Source organism: Ictalurus furcatus, chromosome 17 (assembly GCF_023375685.1).
Source record: "Ictalurus furcatus strain D&B chromosome 17, Billie_1.0, whole genome shotgun sequence".
Taxonomy (NCBI): domain Eukaryota; kingdom Metazoa; phylum Chordata; class Actinopteri; order Siluriformes; family Ictaluridae; genus Ictalurus; species Ictalurus furcatus.
The window spans coordinates 1,097,575-1,125,223 of NC_071271.1; the positions used below are offsets into that span (position 1 = coordinate 1,097,575).

The 27,649-nt window shown below is 39.5% G+C and overlaps 1 protein-coding gene across 1 annotated transcript in view; it reads left to right on the plus strand.

The window, feature by feature from the left end:
- The window catches only part of LOC128621014 (chloride channel protein 2-like), a 74,432-nt gene that overhangs the window by 38,714 nt on the left and 8,069 nt on the right, over positions 1–27,649 (plus strand). The window contains exons 3-19 of the mRNA XM_053646464.1: positions 2,392–2,523; positions 3,013–3,141; positions 5,870–6,003; positions 6,667–6,744; positions 8,289–8,367; positions 8,511–8,636; positions 8,726–8,810; positions 11,674–11,775; positions 12,096–12,180; positions 13,038–13,193; positions 15,040–15,109; positions 15,274–15,384; positions 21,348–21,561; positions 22,863–22,996; positions 23,894–24,075; positions 25,052–25,163; positions 25,254–25,318. Of these exons, the coding sequence (XP_053502439.1) occupies positions 2,392–2,523; positions 3,013–3,141; positions 5,870–6,003; positions 6,667–6,744; positions 8,289–8,367; positions 8,511–8,636; positions 8,726–8,810; positions 11,674–11,775; positions 12,096–12,180; positions 13,038–13,193; positions 15,040–15,109; positions 15,274–15,384; positions 21,348–21,561; positions 22,863–22,996; positions 23,894–24,075; positions 25,052–25,163; positions 25,254–25,318 (1,994 nt within the window). The remainder of the gene's footprint in view (positions 1–2,391; positions 2,524–3,012; positions 3,142–5,869; positions 6,004–6,666; positions 6,745–8,288; positions 8,368–8,510; positions 8,637–8,725; positions 8,811–11,673; positions 11,776–12,095; positions 12,181–13,037; positions 13,194–15,039; positions 15,110–15,273; positions 15,385–21,347; positions 21,562–22,862; positions 22,997–23,893; positions 24,076–25,051; positions 25,164–25,253; positions 25,319–27,649) is intronic.

Below are 27,649 nucleotides of genomic sequence, written 5' to 3' on the forward strand. Positions count from 1 at the left end.
AAATCACCTTAACTCCATCTTTTCAAAAGCTTGACATGGATAGTAGTAGTAACTAAGGTAACGGTGGGTGGGGCTTGTGATCAAAAGCCAATCAAAAACAGCCACGATTATAGCTAAAGTTGTAACTTGTTTTGTTTGTATTTAAATAAAAAAATTCCATGCTAAATTTTTAGTAAAAATTTAGTTGGCTCAAATTTGCTAATCTTTACTTATATGGAGTGAATGATGCTGTGGGAGCTTTTTATTTAATATCTATTTACTCGTTTATTATTTTGGCGTAAGAATGACTTATTCATGTAAGTAATTCACACGTAAGATCACCTGCTCATTTATTCATATCGTGAAGATGGAGTTTATGCTAACTAAACATAGCAAGCGTCCTTCCGCAGTTGAGGTTACAGCTAGCTGTGTTTAATGCTAGCCACGTAAATCATCAATAAAAATGTTTCTGTTTAAACCTCCATCACTCACTCCAGCCTCTTGGCAGTGATTTGAGGAAGTGCATTAGCTTCAGATGCCGTGCCAAACATCAGAACTGATAAACTGATATTTAGCATGAAAGGAAAAATAAAACGCTGAGTCACTGTGAAGTTCGGAAAACTGAGTCAAACCTGTTTTCCTGTCAGTCAAAACTTCTGTTAACTTCTGAAACGCCTGTGAGCTTGTTTATGATTAGCGTGATGCTAAATTAAACACACCCTGCAGCACCAAAGTTTTGCTCACGACAGGAACTGCTATTTCTTCCCCTTTGATGTGAAATGGCCGGGACTAGTTCTAAATATTTGATTCTCAACAATTTATCGAGTAATTAAGCTAACCTGGGTGAATGCTAAAATTAACCTAGCAAGCAAAAGCTAAAATAACATGTAAAACCTAACCCAGTGAGAGAGACAAAACCAACCAACCAAGAGAAAGCTAAACTAGCACATTCCATAGTAAATGAAAGGTAACCTAGTGAGTGATAGTTAAATTAGCGATTGAAAGTTAACCTAGTGAGCAAAACTTAAGTCTGACCTAGAAAGACAAAGCTAACCTTGGTACCATAAATTAACTTGGCACATGAAATCAAACAGAGGAAATGAAATCGAACATAGGAAATGAAATCTAACATAGGAAATGAAATGAAATCTAACATAGGAAATGAAATCTAACAGAGGAAATGAAATGAAATCTAACAGAGGAAATGAAATGAAATCTAACATAGGAAATGAAATGAAATCTAACATAGGAAATGAAATGAAATCTAACATAGGAAATGAAAACTAACAGAGGAAATGAAATGAAATCTAACATAGGAAATGAAATCTAACAGAGGAAATGAAATGAAATCTAACATAGGAAATGAAATGAAATCTAACATAGGAAATGAAAACTAACAGAGGAAATGAAATGAAATCTAACATAGGAAATGAAATGAAATCTAACATAGGAAATGAAAACTAACAGAGGAAATGAAATCTAACATAGGAAATGAAATCTAACATAGGAAATGAAAACTAACAGAGGAAATGAAATCTAACATAGGAAATGAAATCTAACAGAGGAAATGAAATGAAATCTAACATAGGAAATGAAATGAAATCTAACATAGGAAATGAAATGAAATCTAACATAGGAAATGAAAACTAACAGAGGAAATGAAATGAAATCTAACATAGGAAATGAAATGAAATCTAACATAGGAAATGAAAACTAACAGAGGAAATGAAATGAAATCTAACATAGGAAATGAAATCTAACATAGGAAATGAAATGAAATCTAACATAGGAAATGAAATGAAAACTAACAGAGGAAATGAAAACTAACAGAGGAAATGAAATCTAACAGAGGAAATGAAATGAAATCTAACAGGAAATGAAATCTAACATAGGAAATGAAATGAAATCTAACAGAGGAAATGAAATGAAATCAAACCGAGGAAATGAAATCAAACCGAGGAAATGAAATCTAACAGAGGAAATGAAATCTAACAGAGGAAATGAAATCTAACAGAGGAAATGAAATGAAATCAAACTGAGGAAATGAAATCAAACATAGGAAATGAAATCTAACATAGGAAATGAAAACTAACATAGCAAATAACATAAACAACAGGTAAAGTAAGAAACAAAAGCTAACCCAGCAAATGAATGCTAACGCTAAAGCTAAAGCTAACCTTGCAACCCAAAGTAGAAATAACCTAGCGAGTGAAATGATGTCACAGGAGGAGTCTCAGACAAAGGGCTGTCAAACATGCTGATTTGAATATTATGCCACACCCATTAGGTCCATAAAGTTTTTGATTCAGTCTGGTAATGTGTTTGTTTGAAACAGGAAGTCAGGCTGTTCATCCAGCAGTGCACTGTGGGTAATGTGTGTGTGTGTGTGTGTGTGTGTGTGTGTGTGTGTAGTCTGTACAGTTCATTGTCAGAAGTTCCTGATCTCACGTGTGGGGGAGGATTGGATCTTCCTCATCCTGCTCGGACTCGTCATGGCCCTCGTCAGCTTCGTCATGGACTTCTGTATCGCCATCTGCCTTCAAGGTGTGTGTGTGTGTGTGTGTGAGTGTGTGTGACAAAAATATGTTGTTGTTGTTGTTGTTGTTATTATTAGAAGGCATTGTTTCGACATGCCTCTCAACTACAAAATAATATTTCATTATAATGAAAAACTGTTGTGAGAAAACCTTGAGAAAAGGTTCTACAAAATCCTCTTATTATTGTAAGAAAAGTATCTCGCTGTTATTAAAAACATTTCATAATTACGAGAAAAAAAATCTCATTTCTACAACATCTTGTTATTACAAGAAAAGTGTGTTATTATTATAATTATTATTAGAAAATGAATATTGCTGTTAAATGTTCGAGATGCTGATTACGTATACATTTGGACAGTTTTGTCCCACAGTGTGTCTCCAGAACGTCATTGACTATGTCTATTGACCTTCTTTTCTCTGTGTGTGTGTGTGTGTGTGTGTGTGTGTGTGTGTGTGTGTGTGTGCGCGTGTGTGTGTCTGTGTGTCCTCTCTCCAGCTCAGAAGTGGATGTACGGAGGTTTGGACGGTAACATGGTCCTGCAGTACCTGGCGTGGATCACATACCCTGTAGTTCTCATCAGCTTTTCCGCCGGCTTCACACACATCGTAGCACCTCAGGCTGCCGGTAAAACACACACACACACACACACACACACACACACACACTGGTTATTCGGATTAATGGCTTTTTACTAATGGATTCTGTTCTAAAGTTCAACTTTCACATCTTTGTGAGAAAATTTAAGATTAAAACATCAACACACCTGCAAAAACTTGCAACAAAACTCGCTTCTTCTTGTGAATTTATTTGTAAAAAAAATTTGTTTTTCGTCCCAACAACAAACTATTTTTATTCGTATTATCACTTTCAAAATTTTTTAATAACTTCATTGTCTCATTTTTTTAAATGAATATTTATACAAAATTGATTAAATAAGATATTTAAATCAACTAGATTAATTACACAGACCATACATTTTGTCTTTTTATTTTCATTTTTCAGGTAGAAATATATATATTTATAAAACATAATCAGTCCGTACAGGATTTCGTGGAGTTTTTTTTTTTTTTTGTGACTGTTGCGTCCAGAAAAGCTTGATTTTTGCTGTGGCTTTTTTTTTTTTTTTTTTTTTTTTGCAGAAAAATCTTAAACTGGTGAAATTCCAACTGCTGTAACTTGTTTTACTCGCTCTTCTACGGTGATGTTTTCTGTCATTTCTGTGATCACAAAATCATGAAATCTATAGATCATATACAGCTGTCCTTAAATTAGGCAGTGATGCTATTTATTATACATCTGCATGTACTGTGTATCTATATTAAATCTATATACTATTTGTTATATATGTATATGTTTAATTCATACTAGATCTTAGACACATTTTCTACTAATTTAAATAATATTAAAACAGTCCGACGGGTCCTCCTGTGAAAGTCTGAGTGTTGGGTTTAGTTTTACATCAAAACAACTTAAAAAGTTTGAGATACATGTTCGGTTATCTATTGCTGCATTTAGATATTTATTTTAAAGGGAAATTGCGGTGCAGAAAATCGTTTATTGTGGTTTTTTTTTTTTTTACCACGATTAAGTCTCATTCTAATATGAGTAAAGAAAAATAAGTCTTTTATATAGCGATTATTCACATGATGTAGCGGGAAATTTGGGGTTTAGAACAAACGCTGAGAAAGTTTCAGTCCAATTCCAATGAGAACATCTTTATTTCTCAGAGATGAAGATGAAAACTCGTTAAGACGGAGTGCGAAAATGCAAATTTCCGAGTACCGAGCTGAGGGTTGGGATCACGCGGACCTCGCCGATGGTTTTATAATTGTTAAGTGGATTAAAGCAGAATAAAGACGACACCAGCGCATGAACTGTCTGATGAAGCAGCCGTGTGAAGAGGGTTGCCCGGCTACTGTCACGTCATGGTTATTACTTGGGTACAGTTTAAACGGATTAACGTGATCCGTCATGAATATTAATGAGGAAATGTAACGTCATGAACTAGCAGAAATGCACTCAGTTTAAAGGTTGTGTGATCATGTGCCGGGGGGAAACGTTCATCATGTTCATGCCTTTGATGTTGGTTTACGACAAGAGCAGCGGGAGTTCTCTCAGCAGCGCGGTTTCACAGTTCCACTTGTTTTTCAGTCTTTGATAAACCCCGTGTTTTGTGCAGAATTATGGCTTTACTGTTTATGACAAGGACACACTCTCGAACCTTAAAGGCACTGTACAGAACCCTAGCACATCTCTATTAGAAAGGATTCTGAGTGGAACCTTATAGAGGGATAATAACCCTTCATTATCAAAACGACCCTTAAAGGACCTTTTTTTTTTTTTTAACCAAATACTTCGTTAAATGTTAAACATCTGACAGGTTCTTGTTGCGCAGTAATCTTGGGCTGGAGAAAGAGGGTTTGACGACTTGTTTTAAAGAACTACACACGCTGGAAGATCGAGATGAGGCGCCGGGTTATCGGTTCGCGATTCTTTTTCTGACGTCTTTCATGTAAAATGAATTGAAATCATTCTCGTTTATTAGAATTTCCTTTTCTGCGAATCGTGCGCGAGATCAGTTCGGGGTCGCCGATATGCATCGAGACGGATAACGCTGACGATGAACATTATGCTCGAGGGAATGACATCCATTAAAAGTGTGAAATGAGCCAACTCGACATTTTATTACTTTCAACAGAAATTCACTGTTGGAATTATGGTCTGTATATTATAATCAGGGCGAAGAAAACAACTCGCGACCTCATGATTTATTTATAACGTAACTCCGAGTGGAGGACTTATCTGCACCAGGTCGTGGGCGTGAATCCAAGTCGAGGACTTGTATCTCTGTCCCAAAAAGGGATTTCATGCTTTATGGAGGCTGGGTTATGAAGAACCAATAATGGAGAACATTCATTTCTCAGTTTCCTTTTTTTTTTTTTTTTAACCGCAAATAGAAATGGAATATTATAGAGTCATTGTGTAATAAGCGTACAACTGGTATGAGGATGGCATAATGTTCATAAAATCTGAATACAGCCATGTAGATACATCATAATACCCCTGATATGTATTACATGCACAAACACACTACATGTGTGCGTGATTTTCGCACACATCCTGGTATTGATGTTCTTCTGAAGACCTACGAGGACTCTTTTATTGTCTCTAGAATGCATTTGTAAAGACCACACAACTCTCTCTCTCTCTCTCTCTCACACACACACACACACACACACACACACACACACACACACACACACACACACAGGATGACGCCTATTATTACAGTTTGAAACCTAAAATAAAATGTAATAATAACTTTCATTTTCCTTCTGTGTTCATCTGTCAGGTTCTGGTATCCCCGAGATGAAGACCATCCTGAGGGGTGTGGTGTTAAAGGAGTACCTCACCCTCAAAACCTTTGTCGCCAAAGTCATTGGCCTAACATGTGCACTGGGCAGTGGGATGCCTCTGGGCAAGGAGGTAAACACACACACACACTCTTTGACATACTGTATTCATGTGTTTATGAGGCTTTTTTCTCCACACATATCCTGGTGTTGATGTACTTATGGGGACCTGTGAGGACATACACATGTAAAAGTTTCTCTTCATGTCTCTCTCTTTCTTTTTCTCACTCACACACACACACACACATTTGACACATGTCTTTGACATACTGCGTTCATTTTTTTAAGATGCTTTTTCACACATATCCTGGTGTTGATGTATTTATGAGGACCTGTGAGGACATACACATGTAAATCTCTCTCTCTGTCTCTCTCTATCGTGCGCACACACACACGCACACTCACACACACACACACACAGATTAAAGAAAGTCCAGCAAGTATATCAAAGTGTAAAACTTTCCTTATAAATTACTAATTATAAGCAGTATGTAAATTTCTCCTTTACTTGCTGCCTCTTGCAGTTTACAGGGACTTAAACTGTGTGTACCCGTAGTGAGCATTTTGTTCAATATTCATGTATTCATCCAAGTTCTGCTCGTCCTCCAGCCTCCAATTAAAAAGCTTTTTCTTTTTATTTAACTTTATGTTTCTTATGTTACAACTTTTCTGGAATTAACACTGTGTGTGTGTGTGTGTGTGTGTGTGTGTGTGTGTGTGTTGGTCAATCCCCCAGGGTCCATTTGTGCACATTGCAAGTCTGTGTGCTGCACTGCTTTGCAAGTTCATGTCACTCTTCGGCGGAATTTACGAGGTAATTACAAAACCATTACAAAAAAAAAACTTTTAAATAATTTACAGAAATCGAGCAACAATAAAGCTTCATTTGTACGATTTAGCATATTCACAAAAAAAAAAAATGCAAAACTAATTACAAAAAAAATGTGTAAATCTACTTACCGAAAAATCCAAGTTGCATACATATTCAAAAACTATACTTCATTTTTTAATTGTAAATTAAAAATTGCAAAAAAGTAAAAACAAAACTAATCGTGAAAATGTTTCTTTACTAATTAATAGCAATTATTAAATGTTAAACATTTTATTCATACTAAATATTATTAGTAAATCTTATTCCTTATTTTAAAAATGATAGAATTGAGTTCATCAGCTACATAAATTCGAAACCTAAACCTACGCAATACCTTTAATTACATTTTACAGGTTTTAATTTACTAATTTACACGACATTGATAACCCAGTTTTTGGATTTAAAATGACTTAAAATTATTTAAAATAGAATGGAAAAAATAACAAACAAACATTTATTTAAAAAGAGAGAAAAAAAACCTAGAATAATTCTTTGTTGTTGAAAGTTGTTTGTTTTGTGACGTGTTTAAGTGATTTAACTGATTTGGTTATTTCTAGTTATTAATATATTTATATGTTGATATTTCATTCCTGAAGGTGAAAATAAGGTGAGTTTGACAGAATTGTTGAAAGTGTAAGTGTGAGAAGTTGTTTCTTTTGGTTTTTTTTTTTGTTTTTTTGTTTTTTTTGCATGGCTGCAGATTTTTTTTGTACTGAGACAGAAACGAAGGTTGAAATTAGATCGACGCTGTTTGGTTTCTCTCTGCCTCACCTCCACAAACTCTTTACGCTGGTTTTGGTGTGTAGTTCGTTGTTTGCGTGTGTGTGTGTGTGTGTGTGTGTGTGTGCGCGTGCGTGCATGTGCACATGTTCACTCCTTTTGTCTTTCCATTATTCACTGCTTTCTAAGGACCCGAACCTGATTGGTGTTAAGGTAAGAGGTTAGGGCTACATTTCCCATATCGCACCTCTTTCACTACTATTAGAAACACTATAGCTGTGCATAGTAGAACCTAATACACAAGTTTGTACCACGTTGGAAGGTATCTAAGCTGGGTAATGGTTGCCATGGTTACACTTGTGTAGGTTACACTACACAGAAGCTTTGCTGTAGAACTGTAGTTGAATAAAATTCCTTTCAGCCAATCAGAAATGAATATTTTATAACCCAGCGCTAGAAGAGAAGCTGGGTACGTTTCGACGATAATTCGTGATCTTGTGTTGGTGTGAAAAGACGACCTCATCGACGGAGCGCTCGTTGCCGAATCCGACGCTTCCCGACAGCTCTGATTTCTCAATCATCTTTAAAGCAAAAATTTCAGTCTTCATCTTTATAACAAATTAAAACTTCTAAACGATCACACTAATGTTCAACATGAACTCGCCTGTGCGCTAATGCTAGCTGAGGAACCATGCGTGAATCCCAAGTTTTGTCTCGCACAACAAAAATTCAGAATTTGTGTGTGTGTGTGTCTGTGTGTTAAACAGAATGAATCACGGAACATAGAAATGTTGGCCGCTGCGTGTGCTGTAGGTGTTGGTTGCTGCTTTGCAGCCCCCATCGGAGGTGAGTGCACACACACACACACACACACACACACACACACACAAGTTTATTGTGTCTTTTGTACTGTGTTTGTGAATTCTCTTTTTAATTCTGTCAACATTGTGTGTGTGTGTGTGTGTGTGTGTGTGTGTGTGTGTGTTCAGGCGTGCTCTTCAGCATTGAGGTCACCTCCACGTTCTTCGCTGTGAGGAACTACTGGCGTGGGTTCTTCGCTGCTACCTTCAGTGCCTTCATCTTCAGAGTGCTGGCTGTGTGGAACCGAGACGAAGGTGTGTGTGTGTGTGTGTGTGTGTGTGTGTGTGTGCAGTTTTATGAACGTACGTAATACGAACACTAAAGTGTGTCCGTGTGTGTGTAGAAACCATAACTGCTCTCTTCAAGACTCGTTTCCGCCTGGACTTTCCCTTTGACCTTCAGGAACTGCCGGCCTTTGCCGTTATTGGGTGAGTCCAAGCCATCAATCACAGCAACAAACTAAACACTGAAGCGTTCCAGTAAAATCAAACCCCGATACGAAACACCACTAATCCACACGTATGTACATGTTTTTGTAAACATCGTTTTTACCCTCAGTTTGAGGAAATTCTCTCGTCCTCACGAGCAGCAAGTTTGAACATATCTCCGTCCACGTGAAAAACGCAAAAACGATTCGAAAACGCTCTCGTGAGCGCGCGGCCTAGTAACGACGGACGGCGCGTCTCAAACGGTTACGCCAAGCGACCGAAGAATAACGTTCAGAGCTATAAAATGAGGAAAACCCCACATCAGCAAACAGAAAATTCCGTTGACTGGCAGGTAAAAACCGACAACGTTTTGAAAATGAATGAGTTTAATCCGCGTAATGAAGAAACTCGTTTCAAAGGTCTGTCTGCGAGAAAATGAAGCCATGAAACTCTTATTAGTTTTAAAGTGTAAAATATTTTTGAGACATGCGTGGATGGAACTCTCCAGAATTTGAAATCTAACTGCTGTTAGTGATGTCACAACCGGCATCACAGCCAACCAATCAGAGACTCCGCTTTAAACTTACACACACACACACATGTAAGTGCACAGTTCAGGAACCCCCTTCTCTCCCTCTCTCTCTCTTCTTTTCTTTACTTTCCACTCATCCTTTATTTTTCTAGTTTTTTTTCTAGTTTAGTAAAACACTATCTGTCCATCTTAATGATCTCATTAAACGAATTAAATGAGATCAGTAGACATTCTGTTTAAATAAAACAAAACAAAACAACAACAACAGCAAAAAAAACAATAAAGAAAGAAATGTGCGACTTTGTTACGACGTGCTCTGTTTCTCCAGGCAGGTTGGTTTGTTTATTTATTTTATTTTGGTCACTTTCGTTGTCATGATTAACGAGTTAATTTATCTTTTTCTGAGCGTTCTAATTAAAATGTGCAGCGTCCAGAACCGGATTTAGAGTTTGTTTAAATTTAGATGAAACTTTTATCAGAGCCGAGTTTCTCCAGATTCTTCGGTTAATTTAGCTTCAACATTAATCATGTTTAACTGCAGGAAGTCATGTGATTAATGCCTTCCCTTTATTTCAGCATCACTTTCCTGTAATAACTTTTATTTTTGACTTAAAAGTGACAAATACAGACATCATGGACATAACCGTGGGGGGCTGGGGGGTGCACAAATCAAGATGTATCATGCTATCATTATTTACTATATAATTTAATCGTTTAGAATCTAGTTCTTTTGATTTATAGTTGCTTAAATTATGCTATAATTATTCACTGTATACTGCCATTATTTACTGTTATAACAATTTAATCTATATTTATTTAATATATACTATAAGTTCAGTCCCCTCCAAAAGTATTGGAACAAGGCTAATTCTGCGAATTCCTTTCCTATGTACTATAATATCCTATATCTTGTAATTATTTACTAAATACTATATGATTATTTGTTAATTCTTACATATTAAATGTATCAGTAGGTGCATCTAAAAAAAATTGGATATTGTGGAAAAGTTCTCTTTTTTTTCCATAATTTAATAAAAAAAAAAAGTGGAACTTATATTCTAGATTCATTACACATGACGTGAAATATTTCAAGCCCTTTTTTTTTGTTTGAATCTCGATGATTACGGCTTACAGCTCACGGAAATCACAAATCCAGTATCTTAAAATATTCTAATAAAGAATTTATAATACAGAAATGTCGACCTGAGAAGACTCTAATCAGATAATTAACTCAAAACACCTGCGAAGGTTTCCTGAGGCTTTAATCTCTCAGTCTGGTTCAGTACACACACACAATCACGGGGAAGATGGAAGTAAATGCTGCGTTTCATTTGGAAATCAAGGTTCCAGAGTCTGGAGGAAGAGTGGAGAGGAACAGAATCCAAGCTGCTTGAAGTCCAGTGTGAAGTTTCCACAGTCAGCGCATAAATTAACATACTTTTCATCAGGTCGACATTTCTGTAGTATAATTTCTTTATTCTGATATTTTGAGATGCTGGATTTTTGATTTCTAAAGCCGTAATCATCGAGATTAAAACAAACCAAAAAAAAAGGCTTGAAATGTTTCACTTTGTGTAATGAATCAAGAATATATCAAAGTTCCACGTTTTGAATTAAATTATGGGGAAAAATGAACTTTTCTACGATACTCAAATCCTTTTAGGTGCGCCTGTATAGAATTTATAATTACTTTTAATTAAGCACTTGTATGCTCTTATTATATATATATATATATATATATATATATATATATATATATATATATATATATATATATATATATATAATTGTATAAAAAAAATCAATAATGTTCGACTTACTTTGTGGTTGTTTTTTTTGTTTTTTTTTTGTTTTTTTTTAAATGTCGTTTTATTCAACACAGTAAATTATTCATGGTGTAATCTGCCTTGTTTTCTTCAAGACTAACACCGATATTGTCTACATTAATACGCTTCGCTGAACAAACTTTTTTTCAATCCTAAAAGTCTAATGCAGCCCCCCCCCCCCCTCCCCCCCAAAGGTTTTGTTTATTTCTGTTTGTTTTAATTACAGACGTCATATGAACACTCCCAGCTGTCTGTAAACACGGTAGTTTTGTGTAACGGCCGCTCGGCTTAATTCCGTGTGACAGTAAACGCACACTTCTGCAGTAATTGAGTTTAACAACTGACTGAGCGAATCCACTCCAGCACAGGACGTGATCCAGTTCATTAGCATACGACCACGGAACTGAACTTTCAGTGTTTTAGTTTGAGAGTGTAATGGAGATTCTGTTTGCAGACCGGGGTAAAACATTCAGACGTGTGTGTGTGTGTGTGTGTGTGTGCGCAGGATAGCGAGTGGTTTCGGCGGCGCTCTATTCGTTTATCTGAACAGACTCATCGTCCAGTTCATTAGGAAGCAGAAGGTGATCAACAAGTTCCTCATGAAGAAGTGAGTGTGTGTGTGTGTGTGTGTGTGTGTGTGTGTGTGTGTGTGTGTGTGTGTGTGTGAGTACGATGACTAATATAATTGCCACTGAAATGTAACAACCAAGTAGAGATTCATTTTACTAAAGAAGGGAAAGTGCCTGTCTGTGTGCAATTATGTGTGTGTGTGTGTGTGTGTGTGTGTGTGTGTGGGAGTACGATGACTAATATAATTGCCACTGAAATGTAACATAGCCAAGGAGAGATTTATTTTACTACAGAAGGGAAAGATTGTGTGTAATTGTGTGTGTGTGTGTGTGTGTGTGTGTGTGTGTGTGTGTTTAGGCGTCTTCTGTATCCTGCCCTCGTCACCCTCCTGATCTCCACATTGACGTTTCCTCCTGGATTTGGACAGTTCATGGCAGGCCAGGTAACTGACGTGCGCACACACACATACACACCTCCACGTCTCCTTTACATTGACATTTATTCATTTAGCAGACGCTTTTATCCAAAGCGACTTACAAATGAGGAAATACAAGTAAAGCGATATATCAAGCGGAGAACAATACAAGTAGTGCTACTGTACTGTACAAGATTTATAACTGATGATGATAAATAATTTTATCGTCGTCTTTTGTTTTACACATCTACAACCATAAACCAATGATGGACATGATCCATATACACCTAGTACACTACACCTGCACACTCCACTCCACAGGAAACTCTGTATGCTACACTCTGTATGCTACACTTGCACGAACAGCTCTATAGCACTAGAGACACTGACTGATGGAGGGAGAGAGAGAGAGAAAGTGGAGGAAGGAAAAAAACATTGAGAGGAAAAGGACAGGTGATGAAAAGGATGATGAGTCACCACACAGAGAGAGAGAGAGAGAGAGAGAGAGAGATGTGGATGAGGGAAACATGCATCTCTCTCTTTTTTTTTATTTTTTATATAGCCTGTTTCTCTCACATTGTTTTTCTTTCTTTTTGTTCTCTTTTTTTTCATCTCTCTCGCTCTCTCTTTCTTTAATAAGAGAGTGACTCAGATGCAGTCTTTTGTCTGTGCCAATAAAGTACTCAATAAAGTGGCTGCATGTCAGGCGATGACGAACACAAAAGCGCGCGCGCGCGCACACACACACAGACACACAGACAGAAGAACAAGTATGCGGTCACATACAGTATTAATAACTGAGATGGTAGAAAGATTGAATAGTCTTTTCTTCTCAGTCTGGAGCTGTTAATGACCCTGACCACATCCTGTTTGCCTGTTTGTAGCTGACCCAGAAGGAGTCTCTGGTGACGTTGCTGGACAACCACACGTGGGCAAAGCAGGGCATCGCTGAGGAGTTTGAGTATGACGGTCACGCTGCAGCCTGGAAACACCCTCAGGTCAACGTCTTCGTCACGCTCGTCATCTTCATTGTGATGAAAGTACGTGCACTCTGGCATCTTCTCCACCACTCCATCATCTTCTCTTCAACTGTATTACACCCATAACTCCCTCCCATAACTTGAGCTGTTTGCGATGAACAAATCAAACAAAAGCAGTTGAAATGGTTCAACACAATGAATGCTTCAAGTGGTTTCCCCAAATTCAATTAAAAATGCAACTTCTAATGATTTCTCCATTCTCAAAATTATTCAACCCCTTCATGGCGAGCATCTTTAGATCCATCCTTAGCCAGACACCAGCTTCTGGCAGCGTTCCTGAGGAAACTTCTCCCGTTCCTCATGAGCAATGGCCTCCAGTTCAATAATATTCTTGGGTTTGCGTGCTGCAACCGACCTTCTTCAAGTCCCACCAGAGATTTTCTACAGGGTTCAAGTCAGGTGACTGTGATGGCCCTGTAGAATCTTCTAGGACTTGGTGGAATTTGAGGTATGCTTGGGATCATTGTCCTGTTGGAAGGTCCAATGACGCCCAAGCTTCAGCTTCCTCACAGACGGCATGAAGTTTTCTCTTAGGATTTCCTGATACTTCAATGAATCCATCTCGCCTTCCACACGCTGCAGGTTTCCAGTGCCAGAGGATGCAAAGCAGCCCCAGAGCATCACCGAGCCACCACCATGCTCGACTGCGGACAGAGTGTTCTTTCTTCATTCTTCTTCCTCCAGACGTACCGCTGATCCATCGTGCTGAAAAGTTCCAGTTTTGTTTCATCGCTCCACAGAACAGAATCCCAAAACTTCTGTGGATTATTTATATGATTTTGAGCGACATTTCTTGTGCTTTTGGGTCAGTAGTGGTGAATGCCTTGAAAACCTTCTGCGTTTAGTACACGCCTTATTATGCTCACTGAAACCTCAGTGCATGTTGCCACCAAGTCTTGCTGCAGGTCTTTTGCAGTCACTCGAGGGTTTTTCACAACCTGCCTTCTCAGAAATCTGCTTGCAGCCATTGATAGCTTCCTTTTTCTGCCCCGTCCAGGAATTTCATGCCTAGCCAGTTCAGTTCAGGTATTTCATGTGTTCCAGCTCAAGCACACTTGCTGCAACTAACGAAGCCCTTGGCATCAGGTGTGCTTGAGACAACACCTGTTTTGCATATTTGTGCTGTTGTGAGGGATTCTATTTGAGGGGGTGAATAATTTTGAGACTGGAGAAATCATTATAAGTTGCATTATCAGTTGAATTTGGGGGAAACACTTGAAGCGTTCTTTGTTGAACTATTTAAATTGCTTTTGATTCAGCTGTTTGCAATGAACAAATCAAATTCTGTAAAGTTTGACATTAAACCTGAATTGCAATGGGGGTTGAATAATTTTGTTCGCAACTGTATGTTCCCACATCTACTGGTACCTACCTTTGTTACCATGGCAACCTGCACCAAGCCTGGCGAAACCTGTCACAGCGCAGGAAGTCATGTCGTCAGTGTCACCATGGGGACCAGTGCCCTGTGTGTCCTGTGGAGGAAGTGGGACCTTTAACGTGTGTGTGTGTGTGTGTTGGAGAGAGAAGATGTGTATAAAGTTCAGAGCCTTATGTCAATCTCTCAACATTCACTCAGTCTACAGTTGACTCCAAAAGTATTGGCACCTAAAATAACAGACAAAAATGTACCATAATAATACATATAAAGGAAAAGATAGATGTACAGAAGGAGGGATGGATGGATTGGGAGAATGGATTGTTGCATGGAAGGATGGACGGAAAGTTGGATGAGGGGATGGATGAAGAGCAGATGAGATCTTTTATAATGTTTTATTCATATATGTACTGTACTATGTGAATATTTATTGCTTTCATTGTCTTTCTATCTTTCTATTTCTCTCTCTAGTTTTGGATGTCGGCTTTGGCCACCACCATCCCCGTACCCTGTGGCGCTTTCATGCCCGTCTTTGTGATCGGTATGTATGGAAGGACAAAGTGTGTGTGTGTGTCCGTTAGATAAAGAGCAAGAGTGATAGTAGTAGTTGTAGTCTATATATTGGCGTACATGATCCCTTAAAGATAACCATCGTCTTACTTTACGTAACTCGTGTGTGTGTGTGTGTGTGTGTGTGTGTATCAGGTGCTGCTTTCGGCCGGTTGGTGGGTGAGAGCATGGCTGCTTGGTTTCCTGAAGGGATTCACTCAGACGGTGTTGTGTATTCAATTGTACCAGGAGGATATGCTGTAGTGGGTAAGAGACACACACACACACACACACACACACACACACACACACACACACACACACACACACTTACTTAGAAAACACGTTACACGCCTGTTTATGGAGACATTTGGTCCTTAGAAAAAACTAAAACGTCTGTAAAGGTCATCCAAGCAGCAAAAAACAACAGCGTGTGTGTTTGTCTCGCTGATGTTGAGAACCTGCTCAACATGTCTCTCAGACACCCACATTTTCACTGATGAGAGCCTTTCATCTCTGACTCCTGCTGAAAACCCATTAGCATCTCTGTGTTTACTCGGAGTGTGTTTGTGTTTGTGTGTGAACAGACAGTTCTGCAGCTGCACAAAAAAAAACATCTTTCCTCAGCATTGCTCTCCTGCAGGTTTTGTCCATATGCACTCTTCTTTTTTTATATTTTCATTTATTTAGTTGTTTTATTCTGTTAACCTCTGTAAACTAAATTTAAAAAAAAATATTATTATTATTATTATTATTATTATTATACAGCATTTATGTCTGCTGTCCTGACCATAAAAATGTACTGGTTTGAGATCATATGTTATTAAATTCAGTGGTTGAGTAGCATTCCTCCGATTCTCGCTTCAACTCGATACGTTGTGTTTTAACATCTAAACTATAAACCTCTAAGTTATATAATTTAGAGGTTTATAGTTTAGATGTTAAAACACAACGTATCGAGTTGAAACGAGAATCGGAGGAATGCTAGAAAAAAGGAACCAATCAAATAACTTTATCATGAACAGGAAACTGTGACCAAATATGGAACATTTAAAGATAGTAAGAAGTAAAAGGTTGGTAAACCGTAGCTGTAAGATGGACTGCACTTTAAAGAAATTGTGGAAATTATACCTGAGGTGGTAATGGGCCACAAGGCGAAGATGAGGCTTGAGCCATTGATATGCAATTATTAGAGAGAGAGCGTGAGAGTGGACTGTGTTGCGAACCTAGATAGCGGTGGGCTGAGCACAGACACACAAGAGGCTGTTTATGGGGCAAACGTGTAGAGTTTATTTAAATTCCTTGAGGGTGTGGGGTGCAGAGGAGGTGCAGTGGGGTGAAGTGCTCAGGCGCCAGGGTCATCCGCAGGGCTGCTGGGGCTATGCTGGGGCCTTCCCGAGCAGCTGAGATCCCCTTCTGCAGTTAGGCAACACCGCGGGTGCAGCCAGGGGGCGAAATCCTCCGTTGCATCTGAATCCTCTGCAAGAAACACAAAACAAATTGTTATGCACACCTAGGGAGCCCTCTCTCCCTTTGCTAGTGGAGGATGGACCTTTTATACTCTACCACCAGCTGCTAGATGGTGGATAGCGGCTGCGCTGATTATTAGCTGTCAGCTGTGTGTGTGTGTCGGCGGCCCCACCTCGCAGCCACGCGCTCTCCAGCTGTCCAGAGCATTGGTGGTGCTGAAGTGGAGCTGTCTCTTCAGCACCATAGCGGCATTCAGGGGAGGAGTGCTCTTTCCATTTTGTGCACCAGCCGCCGGCCTGTCGTCACAGTACAACCCTGCCCCCCTCTCAGCTCTGAGCCTACTGCCTGCCCGGTGTTGGACCTGAAAAGAGAAGTCCTGCAGCGAAAGGAACGATCGCATTACCCTGGTGTTAGTGTCTTTGGTCTTGGCCATCCACTGCAGTGGAGCGTGGTCCGTCACCAGTGTGAAGTGCTACCCGGCCAGGTAGTAGCGCAGCTCCTCGATGGCCCACTTTATTGCTAGGGCCTCTCTCTCCCTGGCAGCATATCTCCTCTCAGCTGGGGACAGCTTCCTGCTGATGTAGAGGACCGGGTGTTCTTCTCCGTTGAAGGTCTGCGAGAGTACAGTGCCCAGCCCGGTCTCGGATGCATCTTTGTGTACTGCGAACGGAAGAGTGAAGTCCGAGTTATGCAGTACTGGTACGCTGGTGAGAGCCTCTTTCAGTGCTCGGAACGCCCGCTCCACCTCTGCAACCATTTCACCGGCTGGCCCTTCTTCATGAGATCTGAGAGGGGGGAGGCTACGGAAGAGAAATTAGGCACGTACCTGCGGTAATATCTCGCCAACCACAAAAAGGCACGTGCCTGTTTCTTTGCTGTAGGCCATGGGTAGTCTTTAACCGTCTCAATTTTCTTCGTCTGTCTTTTTAGTAGGCCCCGACCAATACGGTAGCCTAGGTACTGTGCCTCGGTCAGCCCCAGGTGGCACTTTTTGGGGTTGGCTGTCAGCCTGGCCTTCTGGAGCTCCTTCAGGACCTACCCCACGTGGAACAGCTGAGTGGAGGAGTGTATGACCACATCGTCCAGGTAGGCGGCTGTGAATGTACGATGGGGTCTCAGGACAATGTCCATCAGCCGTGGGAACGTTGCGGATGCTCCATCTAGCCCAAAGGGGAGAACCCGGTACTGCCAGTGGCTGTTTGCTGTGCTAAAGGCGGTCTTCGGTCTTGTCTCTGGGGCTAGCGCTACTTGCCAGTAAACTTTTGTCAGGTCCAGTGTGGATATGAACCGGGCCCTCTCCAGTTGCTCCACTAGGTCATCCACTCGGGGGAGGGGATAGCTGTCGAACTCTGAGACCTGATTCAACTTCCGGAAGTCGTTGCAGAGACGCATACTTCCGTTGGGCTTCGGCACAACCATGATGGGGCTGGACCAGAGGCTGGCGGAGTCCTCTATGATGTTGTCTCGCAGCATCCGGCCGACCTTCTCCTCGATAGCCTTGTGGCGGACCTCTGGGACACGATAGGGCCATTGTCTTACCACCACTTCCAGATAGGTCTTAATCTCGTGGTGGACCAGCTGCATCATCCCTGGGGAGGTAGAAAAGACATCAGTGAACTGGCTCACTATCTCAGTCAGCTCCTGTCTTTGTGTGGGAACGCAGACAGTACTGGAGCTGGCTCCATCCACTTCATCAGCAGGTTTATGTGGTACGTTTTTGTCACCGCTCGCCTACCGGGCGAGCTGCAGGCGATAGTTTACGGCGCCCCTCCTCTCGAGGACGGTATATGGGCCTTACCAGTGGGCTAGGAACTTACAGGGGCTGTTTGGCACTAGCAGGAGTACCCGATCGCGAGGCTGGAACTCCCGTGGTTGCGCTGTGCAGTTGTACACTCTTTTCTGTTCCTCCTGGGTGGCTCTCGTATGTTCCTGGATGATCAGGGCCACTCGGTCGATCTTCTCCTGCAGCTCCTGTACTTAGTCGAAGACCAAGTGGAATGTGGAGGGCTGTGCTTCCCGTGCCACGTCTAGTAGTCCTCGAGGTTGCCATCCGAAGAGGAGCTCGAAGGGTGTGAAGCCCGTGGATGCTTGGGGGCCCTCCCGGATGGCGAAGAGGACGTAGGGCACGAGGAGGTCCCATTTCCTCTCTTCCTCGTCTACCACCTGGCACAGCATCCGCTTCACGGTTTGGTGAAACCGTTTAACGAGCCCATCCGTTTGTAGGTGGTAGACGGATACCTTCAGGTGTTTTACCTGCAACAGTCCACACAGATCAGACATTAGTTTTGAAAAAAAAGGCATACCTTGGTCGGTCAGTATGTCCTTCGGGATCCCCACATGGCTGAACAGGAGCACCAGTTTTTTAGCGATGTTGCGATGTGTTCGGTTACTCTTTCCATCTCCGCGTAGCGCTGGTGTTCGTGCTGGTGTGGCGGGAACCTTTTAGGGGTCCTTCCCTACCGAGTTCCAGGGTGGCCAAGGCACGTTCAAGAACGGTTATTAGTTTCTTGGACGTTCTGGGAGCCTGCATCCCCACGGCCTGGCATTCTGTGGGCGGCAGAGTTCTCAGGAACCGATCCATGGCCACCTTCTCTGCAACCTCGGTGGCGGTGTACTGGTCTGGTTGGAGCCACCTCTTGGTGATGCGCAGGAGGCTGTTCATCTGTCCGCGTGGCTTGGCTCCAGGCCTGTAGCTCCATCGGTGGAACTCTGCCGCTGCCTGGTGGGGGGGTTTGCCCACACCATGCTAGGATCTCCCTCTTTATTTCTCCGTAGTCCGCTGCTTCCTCCAGAGAGAAGGCATAGTATGTCACGCACGCTTCTCCGGAGAGCAGCAGGCCGAGGATGCGTGGCCACTCTTCAATGCCCCAGTCTTCTCGGTGGGCGACCCGTTCGAAGGCCTAAATGTCGTCCTCCAGGGTCAGGTGGGGAAGAAGGCGCCAGGCTTCTCGGCTGGGGTCAGGGAGAGGTGTGGCGGCTGCAGGGGTCGTTGTTTTCTGGGCCAGAAGTTCCCGGGTTGCGACCTGCAGGCTTTGGGTGAGCTGCTATGTCATGGCCTTCTGCTGGAGATTGGTCTCCATCAGGTGCTGCAGCATGGGATCCATTTATTTATTTATGCGGTGTTTTTTTTTTTTTTTTTTTTTTTTTTCTTTTCAGCACCCTCGAACCTAGACAGCGGTGGGCTTAGCACAGACACATAAGAGGCCATTTATTGGGCAAACGTGCAGAGTTTATTTAAATTCTGTGAGGGTGTGGGGTGCAAAGGAGGTGCAGTGAGGTGAAGTGCTCAGGTGTTGGGGCCGTGCTGGGGCCTTCCCGAGCGGCTGAGATCCCATTCTGCAGTTAGGCAACGCCGCGGGCAAAATCCTCCGTTGCATCTGAGTCCTCTGCAAGAAACACAAAACAAATTGTTATGCATGCCTAGGGAGCCCTCTCTCCCTTTGCTAGCGGAGGATGGCCCTTTTATACTCTCCCGTCAGCTGCTAGATGGTGGAGAGCGGCAGCGCTGATTATTAGCTGCCAGCAGTATGTGTGTCGGCAGCCCCGCCTCGCAACCACGCGCTCTCCGGCTGTCCAAAACCTCGGTGGTGCTGAAGCGGAGCTGTCTTTTCAGCACCATAGTGGCAGTTGCGGGAGGAGCGCTCTTTCCCTTTTGTGCGCCAGCCACCGGCCTGTCGTCACAGACTGTTACTCATCTGGGCCTGGGCCCAGATTCTTCTCCATCAAAAACTTTTTATAGTATCGTTAACTTTACTGTCAAATACACAATCATTAACTTTACTGTAAAACACACAGCATCATTACTTTTACACACAGTATTTTTAACTTTACTGTAAAACACACACGGCATCATTAACTTTACTGTCAATCACACAGCATCATTACATTTACACAGTATTTTTAACTTTATCGTAAAACACACAGTATTATTAACTTTACTGTAAAACACACAGTATCATTAACTTTACTGGAAAACACAGTAATATTACCTTTACACACAGTATCATTAACTTTACTGTAAAACACACAACATCATTACCTTTACACACAGTATTTTTAACTTTACTGTAAAACACACAGTATTATTACCTTTACACACAGTATTATTACCTTTACATACAGTATCATTACCTTTACACACAGTATTTTTAACTTTACTGTAAAACACACAGCATCATTACCTTTACACACAGTATTTTTAACTTTACTGTAAAACACACAGCATCATTACCTTTACACACAGTATTTTTAACTTTACTGTAAAACACACAGCATCATTACCTTTACATACAGTATTTTTAACTTTACTGTAAAACACACAGCATCATTACCTTTACACACAGTATTTTTAACTTTACTGTAAAACACAGTATCATTACCTTTACTGTAAAGCACACGGTATCATTAACTTTACTGTAAAACACACATCACTACTTACACACACAGTATTTTTAACTTTACTGTGAAACAAACAGCATCATTACCTTTACATACAGTATTTTTTACTTTACTGTAAAGCACACGGTATCGGTATCAGTAACTTTACTGTAAAACACACATCACTATCTTTACACACAGAATTGTTCACTTTACTGTAAAACACAGTATCATTACCTTTACTGTAAAACACACGGTATCATTAACTTGTGTGAACTGTAATGTAATATTTTGCTGTGAATATTACTGACCATAACGACCTGCCTGTAAGATGCCATAATTTTGAAAGTAATTTTTTTTTCTTTCCGTGTGTGTGCATGTAGGTGCGGCGGCCTTATCCGGAGCCGTAACACACACCGTGTCCACAGCAGTGATCGTGTTCGAGTTGACGGGACAGATCAGTCACATTCTCCCTATAATGATCGCCGTTATATTAGCCAATGCCGTGGCCCAGAGCCTCCAGCCTTCGATTTACGACTCCATCATACGCATCAAAAAACTACCGTACCTGCCAGAGCTCGGCTGGGGACACCACGAGTGAGTATCCGTTCGTCCATCCGTCCAGCTTTACATTCATCTCTCCATCCATCCATCCACACCCACACAGTGTATTTGTCCTCTGTTTATCGAGACTCTGACTACGGTTTTGTGGATATTATTTATATACGTCAAGAGTTCAGTTATAGACTCTGTACGTGCATGTGTGTGTGTGTGTGTGTGTGTGTGTGTGTGTGTGTTAGGATTTGTTGTAGTTTTGTGTTGATGGATTGTTTCTGTGATGATTATATTTTGGTCTTTAATGGAAGAAGGTGAAAAATAGGGAAAAACTACTGTATTATTGCTACATTATTTATAGGGGTGTGTGTGTGTGTGTGTGTGTGTGTGTGTGTGTGTGTGTGTGTGTGTGGGTCCTCAGGGAACACAGTGTCATTGTGTGTATATGTGCTATGCTTGCAAATTGAAATAGTACTCGTGTGTGTGTGTGTGTGTGTGTGTGTGTGTGTGTCAGTCATTCACATTTCACCTAAGCCAGAGAGAAGCTTGTATGATTTGTGATGGTAGCACTTTTTGTTTGTATGGACCAGAAATTTTGAGGACGAAGCCTGAACATAAGTCAGCAGAGCATACGCACACACACACACACACACACCTTTTTTCTATTTTTTTATAACACTATTTTAAATCTGATAAGGTGTTTTTCCAAGATAAGCTGCATACAAGTTGTCACTGTACACACACACACATATATACACACACACACACACACAGAGTCAGAGGTGAACTAAGTGTTGTGGAAGTTATTTATATTTAAGTTGCGAACGCATGTTTGCTGTTTATTTATCTATCTGGAAAGAAGGAAACAGAAACAGATTAAAACATTTTGACACGGTGACGTTCTCCTCTTGTAAGGAGATGTTTATGTAGCGTTTATGGAACGAGTCCGTGTCAGTACTGTGTAACAGTCAGAGGTAAAGATGTAACTAAGTTTTTCGACATCTTCAGGACCGAGGAGTTTACACTTTGCGGTTTCTCAAGAACATGACAAGCTGCTGGGTTTTTGTTTGTTTGTTTGTCTTATTAACTTGAAGAGAGAGAGAGAGGAAAAAGAGTCTGGTGAGGGAACGACTGTTTCTAGCTGCTATAGCGTAAGTGACAACAGGGACTAACTTTTCACCAGCATCAAGTGTAACTATAAACTGATCAAAAGGATGATGCGACGTTCTGGGGTGATAACAGTAGCTGCACTTCATTACACCCCATCGTTGATTATTGTCCTATAACAGCATCTCCTGAAGAGTGTTACTCTGTGCTAATCTGTGTAAAATGTTGTCGTGTAGGAAATATAACATTCGTGTGGAGGACATCATGGTGAGAGACGTGAGGTTCATCACGCTGAACTGCACTTACAGAGACCTGCATGATGTCCTGCTCACCGAGCGACTCAAAACACTCGCGCTGGTCGAGTCCTCGGGTATACGCACATGCACACGCACTTGTTGTACCGTCCTTGTGAGGACCTTCCATTGACATAAATATTAATGCAGCTAATTAACTCTATGCTGCACTTTAAACCTAAAACTTAACCCCAGTAACCAAAAGTGATTCCCTCTGTACTGTCTGTTTTTAAATACAACTAAGTTAGCTGAAATGATTAAAAAAAAATTGCTGCTGGAAATTAATTAAAAAAATAATAAATGTCCCTTTACATGCAATATCGTTCAAATCAACAGTGAAAATAAAATGAGATTTTTTGTTTGTACGTTTTTCATATCTAAAATAGTGATAATGCTGCTAGAATTTCTTCCCCTACCCTCCCCCCGCCTTTTTGGCATAATTTCATGTGACTTTTTTTGTTAATAAAATGAAAAATTGATAATTAAATAAACACAAAATGAAAGGTGATAAATAAAATGGAAATTTACATATGTTTATTTATTTTTATTTATTAGTTTAAACATCCTTTCTTTTCAGGGCTTTCAGAGAGCTCACGTGGTGTCACATTTTCTTTTTAATAGTTTTTTTTTTTTTGCTAGAATCCAACAAATTTAAAACAGTAGAACTACTAAGTAGTATAAAAAATTTTCATATTTCACAAATTGGCATCAAATCTTCTTGTATGAGCTGCTGTTCTTCTGTACTAGAAACAAAACAGGCCTCGCCCAACTAACTGATTTATTTTTTCCCCTAAATATCCCCTAAAAAAATCCCTTGAATCTACATTACTGTTAGCTATGATAAATGCATCATTTAAACTGTAAAACTGGATAAACTTCTTTACATTTTTTTAAAACAAATTATTGTTTTGACGTAATTTACTCCTATTTTGTTGTATAATAATTCATCTCAAAGTTTTGTGTTTTTCCTGCAGAGTCGATGATTTTATTGGGCTCGATTGAGCGCGCTCAGTTGCAGGCGCTGCTGTCCATTCAGCTCGGCCGGCCGCGGAGACTCGAGTTCCTCCGCCAGCGCTCCCAGAGCGAGAAGAAACACTCGGACACACACAGCAGCGAGGAGAATGTGCACAAGGTCAACCAGGAAGTCCGCTTCCAGGTCAGTGCTAGGGTCAAAGGTTAAGGGTCACGGCCAGCTTTACCGATCACAGAAGTTCATTGCCAGGTGTTTGTGTTGAATTATTTGTGCAAAATTTACACACTTTTTTAAATTTGTAAAATCTGTTTTAGACAGGTGCATTGTTTAATTTTTTAACATGAAATTTTTTAGACGTGTTAATTATTTTATTATTATCTTATATAATATGTAAATATTGGGGGGATATATATATATATATATATATATATATATATATATATATATATATATATATATATATATATATATATATATATGTATATTTCTTGTAGGAGAAGTCTTATGTATGTGTTACATTTTAAAAAATGTAATTACAATTTTATGCTTTGGTTTGATGCTTTTATCTTTGCTTTTTTTTCTTTAAAATAAAAGAAATGTTCATTATACTTCTGATAAAGTTAGCTTTCGAAGGATTAATTTTGTACTGATTAGTTCCAAACATTCTGTTCATTATTTAACTCTCAAATTATTACAGCATTGTGTACTTTCATTTGTTTCGTTTTGTTTGGTTTATACACAACATCCTTCTTTCTTTAGAAGTAACTCTACAGTGGAGAGAAATATTGGGGAAGGAATAAAAATTGCTGGGAGAAATAATTTTTCCCTTTTTGGAAATAATGTTACACAAGGCAGAATGGTTGCAATGAAAATAAAGAAAAATAAATATATAAATAAGTATGTCATGTTTAATGATGATAAAAAGTATTTCTTTATTTTTACTTAAATTATTTATTTATCTGTTTTTTTGTTGTTGTTGTTTTTTTTTAATCCATCCATCCATATGCTTTAGGGCTTCCATAGAAGTCTTGTGAGATTATTATTTTTAAAGTATGGGGTTTTTTTCTTCAGATTGATGCAGTGAAAAGTGCAAATTATATTCAATATCTTTTGTGTCTTGTTTTTATTTATTTATTTATTTGTTTTTGTTTGTTTTTAGATCTCTACTGAGGAATCCTCGTTCACTCCTCCTAGCTCCATCTCACAAAAACCACTAAAACCTGCACTGAAGAGACAATCAGTTGTGGATAGAGGCTCACAGATACCTTCAAGTACATACACACACACACACACACACACACACACACACACAGACGTATGAGTGACTATGCACATAACTAAGCTTTCTATCTTCCCACCAGGACAGGACTCGGGCATCGCCTTAAAAAGCCTCTTCTGCGCCCACCCAGATACTGAAGGGGCGGAGGTATGACACACACACACACACACACACACACACACACACACACACACACCAAACCCCTACTACAAACCAGTTACATCACTTGCACTCGGGTCCTGATTTTCTCCCACGTCTCTCGCAGTGATGCTCTTCAGCTGTTAATCGTTAGGTTTTTATCACGTTCTCTTTGCGTTGTCTTAACGTTTGCCCCCTGTTTCCTGATGGAAGATCTATAACCCGGAGAACTCTGTGGCTCCTGAGCACAGGAAGCTCAAGCGTGTGAGGATATCAGTGGCGGTAAGAACCCCTGACCATAAAGCTGACGAAAAAATAACACCAAGAGAAACGCGACTCCCATCCAACCAGCCATTTCGCCTCCATGTCTAATCTCGAGCGCTGTCCATCTGTATGCCTGCACCTGACCTTTGACCTGATGAATTGCCAGAATTTTAAGCGAATAGCTCCTTGCTCTTTGTGTTTTACAGGGTTTTTACAGCTACCTCGACATTTGAAGTGACGTCTAAATCAGAGCAGTTGAAATGTCGAGTCGAAATGGAATGAATTTAATGCTGAGACTGTGAGCAGTAAATCTTTACTTATGGCTTATTTTCTAATAAAACCTTTCTACACATTTATTATACATGCGGGAAAAAATAAAAGATATTTAGCTATATCTATGAGAATTTTTTAACTTAAACATTAAAAGAATATTAAACTATACTAATGTTAAAAATATGAAATGTTTCTTACTGGAAAGACTTCAATATCCAATTTTTTTTTTTAGCTACTTTAAATAGTCAATAATGTAAAATACAATAAGAATTCAAATTATGTGTGTTTTGAGAATATTCCAGCAAAATTAGATCCATTTATATGTTGGATAGTGTACATTTAATATAAGTTAATTTGTTTATGATTTAAACTAACAATTTTGTTAAAACTTTTGATAAATGTCTAATATTAAACTGCAACAATGTTAAAAAATATATACTATTCCTTACTAGAAGAAACTTTCATACCATATCCAAATATTCAGCTGCTTTAAATACCATTTAACCCGACATAAAATATACTATAGAACATTTTATTGCTGCCATTTTACTCAAAATTATGCTGCAACAAAGTTTCATTTATTTAATTTGATCATTTGCATCTTCTCGAGATGCGTTTGAGTTTATTTTATGACTTTACAATAATATATATTTGATCTAGTTCATCTGTGCATGATCCACACAAATAAACCTGAAACATTTTAACTAATAACATTAAAGGGTATACTAATACAAGTATATTAATTTTAAAAATATGTAACGTTGCTTACTTAAAAAAAAAAACTTCCATACCTTATCCAAATTGTAGCTACAGTAATAACCAGTAACTTAGGACCAGGAACCATTAACCTAATTTGTTGATACGTAGACAATATGACATACTGAATTTTAACAGCAAACATGCATTAGCTAACATACTAAATATTGCTTGCTAGCTTGCTAGTTAGCCAAACAAACATTTTCTTTGAATATGAAAGTTGCAAAGAGTAAGGCATTACTGAGTTAACTAATATATTATTATAATATATAATATTTATTAGTAATATTTTATCTACCAGTATAATTGGAAATTAGATATTTAATTACTTAACATTTTTTCTTTAATCGCTACCTTAGCAATATTAAATGATCAGATAAAATGCCAAACAAATAACTACACAATATATTGATACTTAACTAACTAATTTGATCAAACTGATCAATATTCCTATTGATCAGGAATCTAGAATTCTATTTTTCTTTGTTGACATGCAAATATTTGCTAATAAGGAACGTGTTTTTAGTATGTTAATAAACTTAAATGATTTAGTTGTTTTTCAAATGGCAAGATGTCAAATTATATTCATTTTGACAAATGTGTAACTTTGAGATTTTACTTGGATTTCACTCATTTTTATTCATTTGATTGCATTTTTGTTCAGTTACTTTATTCGTATTCATTCTTGTACATTAGTCATTCATTTTCATTGAGATTGATAACTTTGGGTGGGAAAAGAGACTTTTTTTTATAAATAATTTCTTATTAACTCACATTAACGCTATGTTGCTAATGACACCTACAGGTAATAAATGGTAATGCCCCGCCCACTTTACACTGAAATGGAGGTCAAGCCTGTGAACTTTGAAATAATCTTAAGTCATTATTGCTCGATTACGCTGTGAGGTAACATCTAGTACTCTTAATTGGCATTGCTGAAAATCTTGTTGTGAATATGTTTTAAGCATAAAAATGAACAGATGTTGAAGGTCAAAGGTCAGAACCGGCATTGTACACCATATCCCAGTAGCATGCTAAGTCATCCAT